The following is a 14,510-nucleotide window of genomic DNA, read 5'->3' on the forward strand; positions in this document are numbered from 1 at the left end:
GCACCAAAATCGATTGATGGCTTATAGTAAGAGAGGGCTACTGTAGGGGAGGAAAACCTGTTTCCTTCTACTCTTCTAAGTTCTTGGCTGGAGCACCTGCAACAAATCACTGATTAACAGGAGAAAAGCACACAAATGTAGTAAGTTTTACACAACACAGGAGCCTTCATAAGGAAACAAGGACCCAAAGAAACAGTTAAACCTGAGTATCTGTACACGAGGTTTGATGAAGTGGAGAGCTGTGGGAAAATGTGGTAGGACAAGGGGCTTGAGTTAAGCACAGTAAACAGGGGAAACTTAGCAAGGTCTCTGTTCCTTCAGTTTCCTCTTGGCTTCCTTCTGTGTTTGGGGATAAGGATGATCTTTTTCTCAGAATAAGGAAGGCCCTCTCACATAAAGGTCTTAGACCTGCTTCAGGGGAAAGTCAGAAACACCTTCCTGCCATTTCACAAATTCCTTGAGCTTGAAATATTAAATATGCCAAGTTGCCATTTTGGGGGGTAGCATGTCCTGAATCCCATTACTGCATTAGGCATTATGCAAAATGCCTAAAACAAAATGGGGTAAGAAAACTTTCCTGCCCTAAACCAGCATGTGCTTTCATGGAGGAAAGATGGATGTACAATTTTTGAAAACCTTAAACCGTTTTTTGCTTCCCTCCCCATTAAGAAGAAGAGAGATTTCTCTCCTTTCCACGGCCCAAGGCAGATGGCTAGGGTAGTCAGTCACGTTAGCCTCTGGTATTTTCCTCGAGCTCAACTCTAGGGGAGCTGAGCATGAGAGAAATAACCTTTCTCTCTTGGAACATGTTTTCCTGAAGGTATCCAAGCACTTGCTTCAGGACATAATTGAGCTTGGCGGGAGGTATGGTAGGTCTGTTGGCTTGTTTGTTTATTTGTGATTCATACTCCCATCTTCTGCCAGAATGGAGCTGAAGAGACTCACAGGGAGCAAACATCAGGCAGGCCAGCGAGCGAGGAAGCCCAGAGGAGTGCTTGCAAAGAAAGGTGCTTCTTCTGGAGAAGAGAAGCCCAGCAAGTGAACGAATTTCCCCCAAACAGCAGGGAGGGACCCTCTTCCACCTGATGCTGCTTCAACTCTGTTCCATCCCCCCACACCCTGTGCAGGTTCAGACTTATGCAGAACTTTACTTTTTGTTATTTGTTTCTTTATTTCAGACACCCTTGGAGTTTTCTAACTGTGAAAGGAAATCCATCTTCTTCAGTGGAAGACCATATTGAATATCATGGTAATACATAGCTGGCTGGAGGCCTGATTCCCTCCAGTGTCTCTCTGACCAAGAGGTGCAGGGCTTTTCTGAACAGCTCACTTTTCTCTGAGCATGATTGTCCAGCTCCCAATGCCTAGATGAGTGAGTAGCCGCTTAACTGGCCACCTTACATGGAAGTGGCAAAGGCCAATGCTGGCCAAAGACCCATCACTTGCGATAATATTTACCTTTTCATGGAAATCTTCACTGACTTAATCTAAAACCTAGAATTGGCATAGAAAAGATAAGAACGGAGATAGAGCCAGCAGGGTTGGTACTTTAAGAGCTAAAACGAGGCCAGGTGTGGTGGTTCACACTTGTAATCCCAGCATTTGGAAAGGCTGAGGCAGGTGGATCACTTGAGATCAGGAGTTCGAGACCACCCTAGCCAATATGGTAAAACCCTGTCTCTACTAAAAATCCAAAAAAAAAAAAAAAAAAAAAAAAAATTAGCCAGGCATGGTGGCGGGCACCTGCAGTCCCAGCTACTTGGGAGGAGGTCGCACCACTGCACTCCAGCCTGGGTGACAGAGAGAGACCCTGTCTCAAAAAAATAAAAAATAAAAAATAAGAAGAGCTAAAACAACACTTTAGATGGGCTTTCAGGACACAGTGGTAGCCTCCTTTGCCCAGCAAAGGCTGTGGGAAGCGCTGCAGTTCTAATGCCAAGGAAGAATTCAGACCGTGAGACACGCTGGAGTTCTACAATCTGAATTCGTTGGGAGGCTGGAACTAAACTGTCAAAACTGAAGCAAAAGAATGGATGATAATCTGCTTCCCAAGTGAATGAATGTCCTGATTTTCTTTTATCTACTTAAAAAAATTTTTTTAAAGAACTGAGTCAATGTCCATGTGTGTAGGGGGATTTCCTTGCCTTGGAATCATAGCTTTTTTAATTTGGGGGTCTATCCAGCTCCTAAAGGGTCTGGTTTCTCTGACAGGACATCGAGGCTCTGCTGCTGCCCGGGTATTCAAATTGTTCCAGACCGAGCATGGAGAATATTTCAATGTTTCTTTGTCCAGTGAGTGGGTTCAAGGTGAGGAGTTTCAGACAATTTGGTGACCCCTAAGAGTGGGATAGAAGACCAGAAATCACTGTCTTTTGCAGAACTAGGATTTATCTCTTGTACCAGTAGGACCACTTAAATTTTTGCAGAATCAACTAAAAATGTGCAACCAAACGTTGTCTTTAATTAGTCAAGCCATTTTAGCCCATAGCCCAGAAGGATGTTGTCCTCTGGCTAAGATTTCAGTTTCACCTCAGTCAGGGTCTGTGGCATTCAGCTTAGTTCACAGAATATCTTTGATGTGGCAGGCAATGGCACTGAACAGGAAATGCAGATAGGAATAGAACCTGCCCTTCAAATAGCCCACACTCAAGGACTACAGAAAGCAGCAATCCTAGTTGCAGTCCTTGGATGATGGGTTTACAGATGGACTTTCTTTCTTTTCTCTTGGTTTATTTGCTTTTGCAATAACAAAGAATATAAATTGCTTTTATAACAGTAAGAAACTCATTAAGAGAAACTCATTTTTTAATTAAAACGTGGGAGTGTAGGCAGATTGATTAGAACCATCCATGCCCCAGCCTGGTGCAACCACAGACAGATAATATTCAGTTCCCATGGTACTGAGGACGCTTGGAGACACACTGAGTGTGACTTGCCCTCACAGGCAACCTCCTGTCTGACTGTGCTGTTTGCTTTCTGCCTAGATGTGGAGTGGACGGAGTGGTTCGATCATGATAAAGCATCTCAGACTAAAGGTGGGGATAAAATTTCAGACCTCTGGAAAGCTCACCCAGGAAAAATCTGCAATCGTCCCATTGATATACAGGTACCAAACTCACAGCAAAAATAGAAAATAGAAACGTGTTGTTTTGAAGAGGACTCTATAGATCACAGACATTCTTGCCACTTGTGTGCTGTGATTCTCATGGCCCTCCTGTGAGGTAGGTCAGTCAAAGAGTACTGTTCCCACTTTAGAGACTGAAGCAGAGGCTTACTATCTGCCCAAAAACCAGGGCTCAGATTCTCTCCTGGGTCCAGCTTCCGAGTTCCTTCTCTTTAACTTGCTTCTTCAGCCATGGCTGAGTGTGCCCCCACCACAGGGATGGGTTTGGCCTCCCCAGCCTCACTTCCCAGTCAATTTCCTTAGGGACCTTGAGTGCACAGGATGCAGCTAGGATTTGGGGTGCAGGCCAGGCCAGCCCAGATGTAGAACACACGCACAGCCTTGTTCTCAACTGAGCTAAATCAAAGCCAGCATTCATAGAATGGACAGTGTTTGCTCAAAATCTTCATTGGAGTTAATTCCATCTGAAGGGGACCTTGATGTTCTCAGTTGGCCCCATCCATCAAGAAAGTGTTGAGTAAATACACAGGCCTCACCATTCACCAGCTGAGCCAGTGGGATACTGGGCTTTGGGAACAACAGGAGAGACAGGAGAAATAGGCAAGGTAAGTGAGATTTATTTCCTTATGTCCAGTCTCATTCCAAGACAAGATTTGAGGCTGCTTAAATGCTTGATAGAGAATTAGAAGTCATTTGAGCTGGGCTCAGTGGATCATGCCTGTAATCCCAGCACTTTGGGAGGCTGTGGGGAGATCACTTGAGGTCAGGAGTTAGAGACCAGCCTGGTCAGTATGGTGAAACCCCTCTCGACTAAAAATATGAAAAAAAAAAATTAGCTTGGTGTGGTGGCGGGTGCCTGTAGTCCCAGCTACTCAGGGGTCTGAGGCAGGAGAATTGCTTAAAGCTAGGAGGTGGAGGTTGCAGTGAGCTGAGATCACATCACTGCACTCCAGTCTGGGTGACAGAGCAAGACTCCGACTAAAAAAAAAAAAAAAAAAAGGCATTTGAGAAAGGCCATTTCCACCCATTTTATCCTCCTTCAGCCAATAAAAAGAGCTACCACATTTGTACAACACTTTTTCCTAGAATATCAAAGCTCACATCCCAGGTCAGCTTGAGTCCCAGGCCATCTGTCTGTGCTTTCACCCCGCCACACCATCCTGATCAGAACTTCTGCCCTCTGTCTTGCATTGTAGGAAGGAGCCCTTATCCAAGGGAGGAGCCTCTGTACTGCACTTAGCAAAGGCTGAGGAAAACTTTCTCATTATTTGGCTAAGGCTCTTCCCTTCACATGGCTTCAATGTTATTGAGAAGGATTTACCCAGATTAAGTTTCAAGTTGCAGATTCTCCTTGGGTCCAACAGAATCAAAAAGCACTGATCCCCCACAGCACATTCTTTCCAGATTTAATTTTAATTTTCTCTCGTAACCTTGAATGTTCCAGCTTTAATTCTGAAATAGCCATAATCTTATCCCTCCAGTTCACTTGACCACAGGAAGTCTAGCTCTTTACCAACCTCCCCTCTCCAAATACTTCTGGAAATGCTCAAGGAATGCTTACGTGGTCTACAAATCTTTCCCGGTGTTTGCTCTGCCAGTTGTCTGGCTCCAGACATTGTTGATTGGAAGACCACCTCTCGGTGCCAGGAAAACAGCATTCCTTAGACATTCTCCACTCTTGCATTTACTTTGCTCCCAGCACAGACACAGGCCCTTCCTTGAATGTCCCAAAACACAATTAAACCCATGCTGAGAGCTCCGAAAGCCAAGACCCTTCATAGGGACCCAACCCTACACTCTATAGCTATTAGTCTGTTGCCATATTTCAGGGCCTAGTTTTCTTCCAACAAAAAGAGTTCCCTTGACAATACATTCCCCATGTTCGAGTTCTCCATTATTTGAGGTTCAGAGAATAGAAGATCCAACAGCAGTGTGGTCCCCTTACTCAGAAGCTTAGGAAAGTCTTCCCACAATGAAAGCATTCAGAACTCCCAATTCCATAATAAGACCTTTGGCTTTTACTTGGCAAAACCAAGGTCTATTGAGATGGTCATCTAAGAGGTAAGAGTCATGTGCCTCCAAGGGTGAATTCAAACCTCCATCTCTACCGACGAGAAGATGTTGTCATGCTGGAAAGATCAGTCTTACTCCTAATTCTCGCCACCAATCTTTAATCAATGGTCATCCCCAGACTTAGCTAGAGCATCTCTTCATACTCATCAAAGGTAAAAATGGTGATACAGAATATGCTCCTGGATGTTTCCAAGGCCAGAAAAACAAAGCCAGTCTTGTTTATGGTCACAAGAGGTGAGAGAAGCAGGATCTCCTCCTTTTTAGCAGGTGACAAACGCATCAGCCAAAAGCTAAATGACCTAGTTAATTAACCCAGGGAGAGACTAAGATGAAACAGCACTTTCCACATGCTCATTTTTGCCACTATTGCAAAAATGCAGTTTTTCTCTGGTCACCTGGTGCCTCTCACCTCCCCAGGCCCTGAGCTCTTACGTGCTCCTCTTCCTGCTTGTGTCTGCCCCCAGTGCCCAACTCCGTGTCATACACGGTGGGTCCCAGGATACCTGCCATGCACTGACATAGCCAGATCCTCTGGGCCAGGGAGTGTCAAGGACATTTGCAACCTAGGCAAGATTGGAGGAGGCAGGTTGGGAAGAAAGGGGAAGCAGCAAGACTGCACAGTTGACCTTAAGAAAAGCTTTTCCAAGATCTGATATTTTGTGATTCTGAAAAAAATAATAGTAACAAAAACACACTGTTTCTATGTCTTGCCCTTCGTTCAGTTCTCCTTGGCTGAAAGTTCTCTTGCCTCCCACCTTCTCTCTTAAAACCCAGCCACCCTTCGAGGCCAGTGGGATCTACTGGACTCAGATTTCCTTGGGGACATCAGGCAGTCTGTGTGTTCCCCACAGCAGCTGGTGCAGTGGCTAGAGGTCGGCCTGATGGTAATGAAAACATATTTTGAAGTCAGAGAGATCTAAGCCTGCCAGAGAGATCACAGCTCTACCACTTGTGAGGTTTGGCATATCAGCAAGTGAGGTGCCCACAGTGCAAAATTTAAGGCAGCCCGCTCCCTCCAGTGCCAACTCAATACTTGCATGACCCCAAGAGTGGGTGCTGCCTTAAATTTTGTGCCCTGGGTACCTCACTCACAGTCTTGTTACTTAGTGCCTCAGTTTCCTCACAGTAAAAATAGGGCTAATAATTGTTTCCTCATGGGCATGTTTTGTGGATTCAGTGCAGTGAAGTGTGCAAACCGAAAAGTGGCCCACACATTTTTTATTATTTAAAATTAATTTATCAGCCGGACACAGTGGCCCATGCCTGTAATCCAAGCACTTTGGGCGGCCAAGGTGGGTGGATCAATTGAGGTTAAGAGTTTGAGACCAGCCAGGCGCGGTGGCTCACGCCTGTAATCCCAGCACTTTGAGAGGCCGAGGCGGGCGGATCATGAGGTCAGGAGATCGAGACCATCCTGGCTAACACGGTGAAACCCCGTCTCTACTAAAAATACAAAAAATTAGCCGGGCGTGGTGGTGGGCGCCTGTAGTCCCAGCTACTCGGAGGCTGAGGCAGGAGAATGGCGTGAACCCAGGAGGCGGAGCTTGCAGTGAGCCGAGATGGTGCCACTGCACTCCAGCCTGGGCGACAAAGTGAGACTCCGTCTCAAAAAAAAAAAAAAAAAAAAAAAAGAGTTTGAGACCAGCCTGGCCAACCTGGTGAAACCCTATCTCTACTAAAAACACAAAAATTAGCTGGGTGTGGTGGCGGGTGCCTGTAATGCCAGCCACTCGGCAGGCTGAGGTGGGAGAATCGCTTGAACCTGAGAGGTGGAGGTTGCAGTGAGTTGAGATGGTGCCATTGTACTCCAGCCTGAGCAACAGAGTGAGGCTCCGTCTCAAAATAAATAAATAAATGAAATGAAATGAAATAAAATAAAATAAAATAAAACAAAATTATTAGTTATAATATTGATAATTATTTTGTTACTAATTATTATTACCAGGAATAATAATAAACTCAAGTCTACTTAAAGATCTGTTTCTCTGAATGACGATGGATTCCCTTTTACTCTTCTTATCCAAAACTGAGGTCATTCTTCAGGTTAGAAAAAGGAAAAAAAGAAAAAGCAGCAGAATTGAGTAAATGTTCTCCTGGAATTATTGTTGGATATTGCACCTGGAAAAAATCTCCAGCTCCCTTCGATGATGTTTCCAGGCTCAGTTCTCAATCTTACGGGGTCTCCCATTGAAGAACATGCTAGCCTCAGGGGAAAATGTCAGGAGGCCGGAGGAGCTGGGCTTGCCTTAACTGACCTTGGGCTTACATCTGAACCCATCAGCGTTGACCTCCGTGTAAAAAGCAAGTTTGCAACCCCTGATTCTCTGGCTGCTGCGGAGACCACCTGAGATAGTGGGTGTGAGTGTGTTTTTGCAGGAAATGACTGAGTTTTAATTGTGGCTGAACTCACATCCACATGGCTCTTCTTCCAAGCCAAAGATAACGGATTTGCTGGGTTTAAAACAATGTTTCCTAAAAAGTCTCCTCTTTTTTTTTTTTTTTTTTTGATCGGCTATACTTTCCTTCCTTATTACCCCAGTCTGGTCCCTTTGGTCTCTATGCCAAAGATGACAGCAGCTACAGCCCTTGCTCTAAATTGCATGTCTCTGAATGATAGTCACGGTCAGGATGCAGACACACCCTGGCTCTGGGATGGGCCCTAGCTGGCAGGGATCGTGCCCTCCTGGGAGCCTGCTCCCTAAATTCTCCACCTGGCCTTGTGGCGGCTCACCAGCCAGCCCTCATCCACTGAGACCTCACTCTGTGCCAGGCCCTGGGCTGAATGCTGGGGACAAGGGGGCAGAAACCAGCTCCTTGCCCTCCCAGAGCCCACCATGTGGTGGGAGGAGGCAGACATTTGAACAAAAGACATTAGGTGGCTTCCACCTTAGGGCAAGAGTGGATGGGGCTTAGAAGTGTTGCGCTGTAGTTACATAAGTCTGGGTTCAAGTTTTAGCTCTGCCACCTACTGACTTTGTGATCCAGGGTAAGTGACTGAACCTCTCTTAGGATGAGTTTCCTTATCTATAAAAGTAACAGCAGCCTCATAGTTTTACTATGAAGATGAAATGAAATAATATAGGTAAACATCTAGCTTTATAACTACACAAGTGGTTCTCAAACTTTCTTGCCCATTAGAATCACCTGGGCAACTTTTTAAAGTCCAGATTCCATGCTGCACCCCAGACACAATCAAATCTGAGACTCCAAGGATGGGGACTGGGCATGAGTATTTTTTAAAGACTCCTCCCCAGGGGATGTGGAACCATGTTTGGCCTGTTGGCCGCTGTTCATGGTGCTGGTAGAGGTGGTGCAAACTGTAAAAAGTGGCCAGCCCAGAGCCTAGAAGAGTGGTTACTTATTGTAGATGCTCCATAAAATGTTCACCCAGCCATAAGCAGTAGATCACTGGTTTCAATATTGAGTACTGTAGGACCTCAAGCCAGGCATTTATCTATTCCAAGACTTTAGGCTGTCTTTCTCATAACAAAAGTGATGGGGGCAATCATTGGGATAATCATCTCAGGCAGTTGTAAATAGTGTTGCAGCAGGGACAATTTTAGACCTCTGAGTATATGTTTAGAACATTAATCATCACCTTCCTTCTTTATAAAAAAAAAGTGACTTTGCTCTGTAATTTCTGTGTCATTCCCAGGCCACTACAATGGATGGAGTTAACCTCAGCACCGAGGTTGTCTACAAAAAAGGCCAGGATTATAGGTTTGCTTGCTATGACCGGGGCAGAGCCTGCCGGAGCTACCGTGTACGGTTCCTCTGTGGGAAGCCTGGTAAGCAGCCCCTTGTCGGGGATGCAGATGCAACTATGGCTCGGTTCTTTGAACTGGTAGCTATGCAGGCAACCTCCAGACATCTCAGTGAGACAGTACTCCTAAAGGAGAGCACTTTTGTGACACAGGAGCAGTGGGAGGATCCTTGGAGTTGGCAGGAGACAGCAGAACCCCACCCTGCCCATAAGCCTCTCAGGAAAGGGAAGGGCCTGGTCCAAGACAGTCAACGTACAGATGGACAGAGCTGTCCTCCCCTGCAGAGATGTGCAGCTCTTTGCCTCTTTGGGTGCTATTATTTTAAACCCAGTTCCTAAGGTGCTTGTTAGAAGAGATTGGAAATGGTTGGGTTGTTCTCAGAGGCACTTGGCCATCTCCAGAAGGCAGTCATTAGGAATGAAAGTTTAGGGGGAGAGGTTTATGGCAACTGAAAATAATAGTTGAGAGGAACTATATTTGTTTTACATCTTGAGCAAAGTCGGTGGGGTGAGGCAGCCACATTTAACTCCAGCTAAGAAGTTAGTGGAAAATTCCCCTGCCCAGAGCTAATGAATGGCTCTTTTCTAGTAGGGTTTTTGTTGACTTCAAAAACCTTTACCAAGAGTGGGATGGAGCAAGCTAGTGATTTGGGTTTTGGATAGGCAAACCTGGCATTTAGTTATTTATGGAGGGGAAGGGAAAAAAGAGATAGCCAAAAGTTTGCCAAGGGCAAAGGCCTCTATCTCAGTCTTTCCTGTTTTGGGTTACAGTGAGGCCCAAACTCACAGTCACCATTGACACCAATGTGAACAGCACCATTCTGAACCTGGAGGATAATGTACAGTCATGGAAGCCTGGAGATACCTTGGTCATTGCCAGTACTGATTACTCCATGTACCAGGCAGAAGAGTTCCAGGTTCTTCCCTGCAGATCCTGCGCTCCCAACCAGGTCAAAGTGGCAGGTAGGACTTTTACTAACCCCTTCGTAGACTGGATCAATCTGAAAATTGTTAGGCTTAAAGTAAAGTGAAATTACAACAAATCTGTATCAGTCAGCTATGGCTGTAATAATGCTGCATAACAAAAAAAATCTTAAAACCTCATGACAAGTCTTTATTTCTTACTCATGCATCTACAGGTTGTCTAGGGTTCAGCTTCTCTAGACTGAGCCTGACTCCAGGCTGAGAGCTGGGTTCAAGTCACTTCCATATGACTCCCATTCTTCCCAAAACATGTTCTTCTCATGGGGGAGGTTGCAAACTCCTAGTGGTGAACAGAAACACAGAACTCTTAAGGCCTAGGCTCAAAGATGGCACATTCTCACACTCACATTCCACTGGCTAAAGTAAATCACATGGTAAAGCACAACACAAAGAGGCTAGGGAAGCATATGTCTCTCATCAAGTTTGAGGGGGAGGAAGTGAATATTTGTTAGACAATTATTCAATCTACTACAAAATTTTTAATCTCTTCTATCTGTGGATTTGGGGTTTTTCTTTTTCTTCTCCTAAATCTTGATTTAGATATCCTGTAACTTATGTTATGTGAGGTTACTGGAATCACAGATTGTTAAAGGTAAAAAAGACTTCAAATATAATCCAGGTCAATTATTCTTAGTAGGGGGAGTTATGTATCAATTAGAGTTCTTTGGTTGTAAGCAACAGAATCCAACTTGACTATCTTAAGCAAAACAGGAATTTACTGAGAGGCTATTCAACTAATTGGAGAACTAAAGGAAAAGCTGAATAACTAACCTCCAAAAGGACAGGGAACAGGGTAGCTTCTGGGATCTGGGTAGCAGGAACTAATGGACTGCATCCTTAAGGCATCATCTTTAAGAACCATGCTTAGGCCCTGGGACACAGTGCTCAAAAGTCACCTTCCAGGGAGAGAACATCTGCTTGGGCTGGTGGCTTGTGTGCTCACCCTTTGGCTAGGAAAGACAAAAACCATCATTGAAAGTTCTTCTAAGACTGCATCAAAGGGATAAATGGCTATTCCCCAAAGGAAAATTGGTATGTATTACCAGAAGAAAGGGGAATCAACATGTAAGGGGCGTCAAAAATATCACATGCTATAGGACCATAGCACCTGGAGGAGTATTCTAATATGGGGTTGGGAGAAAGCCCATGGATTGAGAAAGCGTATCCAATATACTCACCATATCTACTATTTTGGAAACAAATCCACAGAACATAAAATTCAACACAATCTTCTTGGCTGCCTGAGATGTGCTTGTGGAAGAATCTGTGGTGGCAAAGTTTAAAAAATCTGAGAACACTGATGGAATTCAGTCCTCTTATCTCACTCATAGGGGAAGTGGACCCTAGAGGTCATGTGGTGGAGACAGTCCACAAACAATGTGGCTGTGATGTCAGCGTGCCCACCTTACACTTCAGAACCTGAAAAAGAAGGCTTACGTGTTTTTGAGGCAGGTGGTAATTTGGTGAGTGTAGCTAAAGAGAGGGAAAGAAACAGCAGCTTGTGGGTAGAGGCCGAGATGACTAGACATTTGTTCCTTGACAAAGTAGCAGAGTCTGCTTTTTAAAATGACAGTGTTTGAACCCCTACATTATTTGCAAAAGGTTTTGGGGTATCTTACCATAAACACAGTCCAAGTAAATCTGGCAACGAAGGTAAAAAAAGATGGAAGGAGAATAAATTCAGCAAAACCAGAGGGGGAGGTGACTAAGATTAGTGGAAGAGCAGAAGATACTAAAATAGACAATAAACTTTATCTCTGAGCTCCTTGGCAGCCAGAGCAAAGAAAGAAACTTCACCAATTACTTAACCATCATCCACTGAAAGGAAGGCAACAAGGAGCCCAGAAGACCAAGAGGGACAACTTTCTCTTAGTTCTGAGCCACTGAGGAATTTGCCACAAGGGTTTTCATAAGAAAGATATTCACAACAATGTGAGCAGCAATGCTGGGAGCAGTTTTATGCAAAGATGCCCTCTGTACGGCTATTTGCAGTTTGACTCCTCATAGTAGACGAGGACATGTTGTTGGTCACATTCTCTAAAGACGTTTTGAAGAAGACATTTTTGGCTTGGGTTTTGTTTGGCAGAGGCAGAATAGAATAAAAATGTGGGCTTTGGAACCAGACATCCGGGATTTGGGTTCCAGGAATGCCAGTTATTTGCTGTATGACCTTAGACAATTACATAATCTTTCTTTATGTCAGCTTCCTCATCTGTAAAATGGAGATAATGATCGTGACTACTTCATGGGATTATTGTGAGGATTAAAGGAGTTCGTATATGTGAGGCACTTATAATATTGCCTAGCACACAGTAAGTGCTTAATGAGTGTTAGCTCTTATTATTACCATTAGGTGCAATAATTTAGCAACTATGCTTAAAGATGGGAAAGGAGGAAGGGGCGTGGCTAACAGCAATTTATACCAATTCTGCTCCTTTGAGACATGCAGGTAGAGGGTGTTGTAGTGAGAGGGAAACAAACTATTTCTATCATTATTATTATTATTACTTTATAGAGACAGAGCCTCACTATATTGCCCAGGCTGTTCTCAAAATCCTGGGCTCAAGTGATCCTCCCCGTTCAACCCTCCCAAAGTGCCGGGATTACAAGCATGAGTCACCACACCTGGCTATCATCATTATTAATGAACACCCGAGGTCTGTCATAGGCCTGCAGCTATTTCTGTGCATGTCTCCAGTGCTTCAAGGTGTGAGTGTGCATGTTGCACACTTCCCCCACCCTTAGCCTGGGCAGGTGGCCTTGTCCCGCCCTTCCTCCACGAGGAGGTGGGCAGGAGTATTTCATCATGTATTCAACAAGCCATTAGAAAGCACATACAGGCCGGGCGTGGTGGCTCACGCCTGTAATCCCAGGACTTTGGGATGCTGAGGCAAATGGATCACAAGGTCAAGAGTTCGAGAGCAGCCTGGCCAACATGGTAAAACCCCGTCTCTACTAAAAATACAAAAATTAGCCAAGCATGGTGGCTTGTGCCTATAATCCCAGCTACTCAGGAGGTTGAGGCAGGAGAATTGCTTGAACCTGGGAGGCAGAGGTTGCAGTGAGCCAGGATCATGCCACTGCACAGAGTGAGACTCTGTCTCAAAAAAAAAAAAAAAAAAAAAAGAAAGGGAAAAGAAGGAAGGAAGAAAGGAAGGAAGGAAACACATACAATGTGCCAAGCTTGTATACGGCATGGTGAGCAAGATAGACGTGTTCCCTGTCCTCAGGGAACCTGCAGTCCAGCAGTGAAGATAGATATCCACCAAAGTATTATTCCAATCAAAATAGAATTCCAAAATAGAACGATGACAACTGCTATCAAAGTGGGATATGGGAGGTGCTGGGAGTATAGAAAAGGGAGATTTGGCAAAGACAAACAGGCATGGGAGTCTTCCCAGAGGAATGAGTGACTGAGCTGAGACAGAATAGAAGCTACCTAGGGAGAAGTACTGTCAGAGGGGAACATAAAGTTGAGGGGTGCATGGTGTGTTCCAGCTACCAAAAGGCCAGAGTAGCTGAAGTGGAGAATGGGAGAGCTGCATGGGGCTCGAGAGAGAGGGTGGGGCCGTGGTGCAATTTGGGGCTTTATTCTGAGTGCACAGGGAAGTCACTGAAGGGCAGAAGCTTACTGGATTTCCCTTGGCAAGGAAAGACTGTCTAGATCTATGTTTATAGGAGGGTGTCAAGAGAAGCAAGTTCCTAATGATTGTTAAACCCTTGGGTCTTCACTGAATGACTATGTGTCACCCAGGGACAATTGTGAAGAAGCCTCTGGGAGGTCAGATGTCCTCCTGGACTCTTGGCAGGAGTGGCATTCAGACCATCTGAGCTAATGTCACTATTCACTGTAAGATGATCCATGGGCCTGGGGTAGCGTTTGGGCTATTTAGGAGGGTGAAAGCCTGACTGTGAGCCTTTGCCTGCATGGAGGTGAGAGGGCGTTCTAGGGAGAGCTGCTCAGGGTTTCTTCAGACCAGTCCTCATCTGCACCCCAGGGTGGGTCACCCTGAGGCCTGCATGGGTGGTCTCACTTTGAGCAGGTCCTAACAAGGCAACTGTGGTGCCAAGGGTGGCCCTGAGAATGGAGAACCTGTGTGCATCAAAGCATTTCTGCCTCAGCCTATGGTGGGGTTGGAGTGTCCATGGAGGAGAGCTGCTCTTCTTGATCACGTTTGACCACCAGGGTCAGCTGCTTCTGGAGGTCCCTGAAGGCTGGACAGAATGCAGGGGGGCAGCTCCAGGCCCCAAGTACCAAGCAGGAGAGGATAAGTGGAGAAGATGCTGCGCCCACCTCAACACCCTCTATTTTCCTTGGGGTTAGCACTGCCTGTGCTTGTTTCTCCATTAGCCCCACCCCAGCCTACTGCCCCTCCCTTAAAGACATTCAGCTCGGAGCAGCCACCTCCTTTGCTCTGCCCGGGAGCTGTGGGGCCCCCATGAAAACAGCAGCTCCTGGTGAACAGCACCAGAAAAGCCCCAGGTAGGGGTGCATGTGTGTGAGTGTGTGAGAGTGTGTGTGTGTGTATGTGTGTGTGTTGTGTCTGTCTGTTCTGGAGAGGCTCC

The 14,510-nt window shown here is 45.5% G+C and overlaps 1 protein-coding gene across 1 annotated transcript in view; it reads left to right on the top strand.

The window, feature by feature from the left end:
- CEMIP (cell migration inducing hyaluronidase 1) overlaps window positions 1–14,510 on the top strand; it is a 171,811-nt gene that overhangs the window by 106,064 nt on the left and 51,237 nt on the right. Inside the window, exons 7-11 of the mRNA XM_005560260.4 lie at window positions 1,179–1,249; window positions 2,212–2,307; window positions 2,985–3,106; window positions 8,853–8,985; window positions 9,732–9,923. Of these exons, the coding sequence (XP_005560317.3) occupies window positions 1,179–1,249; window positions 2,212–2,307; window positions 2,985–3,106; window positions 8,853–8,985; window positions 9,732–9,923 (614 nt within the window). The remainder of the gene's footprint in view (window positions 1–1,178; window positions 1,250–2,211; window positions 2,308–2,984; window positions 3,107–8,852; window positions 8,986–9,731; window positions 9,924–14,510) is intronic.

The sequence above is a fragment of the Macaca fascicularis genome, chromosome 7 (genome assembly GCF_037993035.2).
Source record: "Macaca fascicularis isolate 582-1 chromosome 7, T2T-MFA8v1.1".
Taxonomy (NCBI): domain Eukaryota; kingdom Metazoa; phylum Chordata; class Mammalia; order Primates; family Cercopithecidae; genus Macaca; species Macaca fascicularis.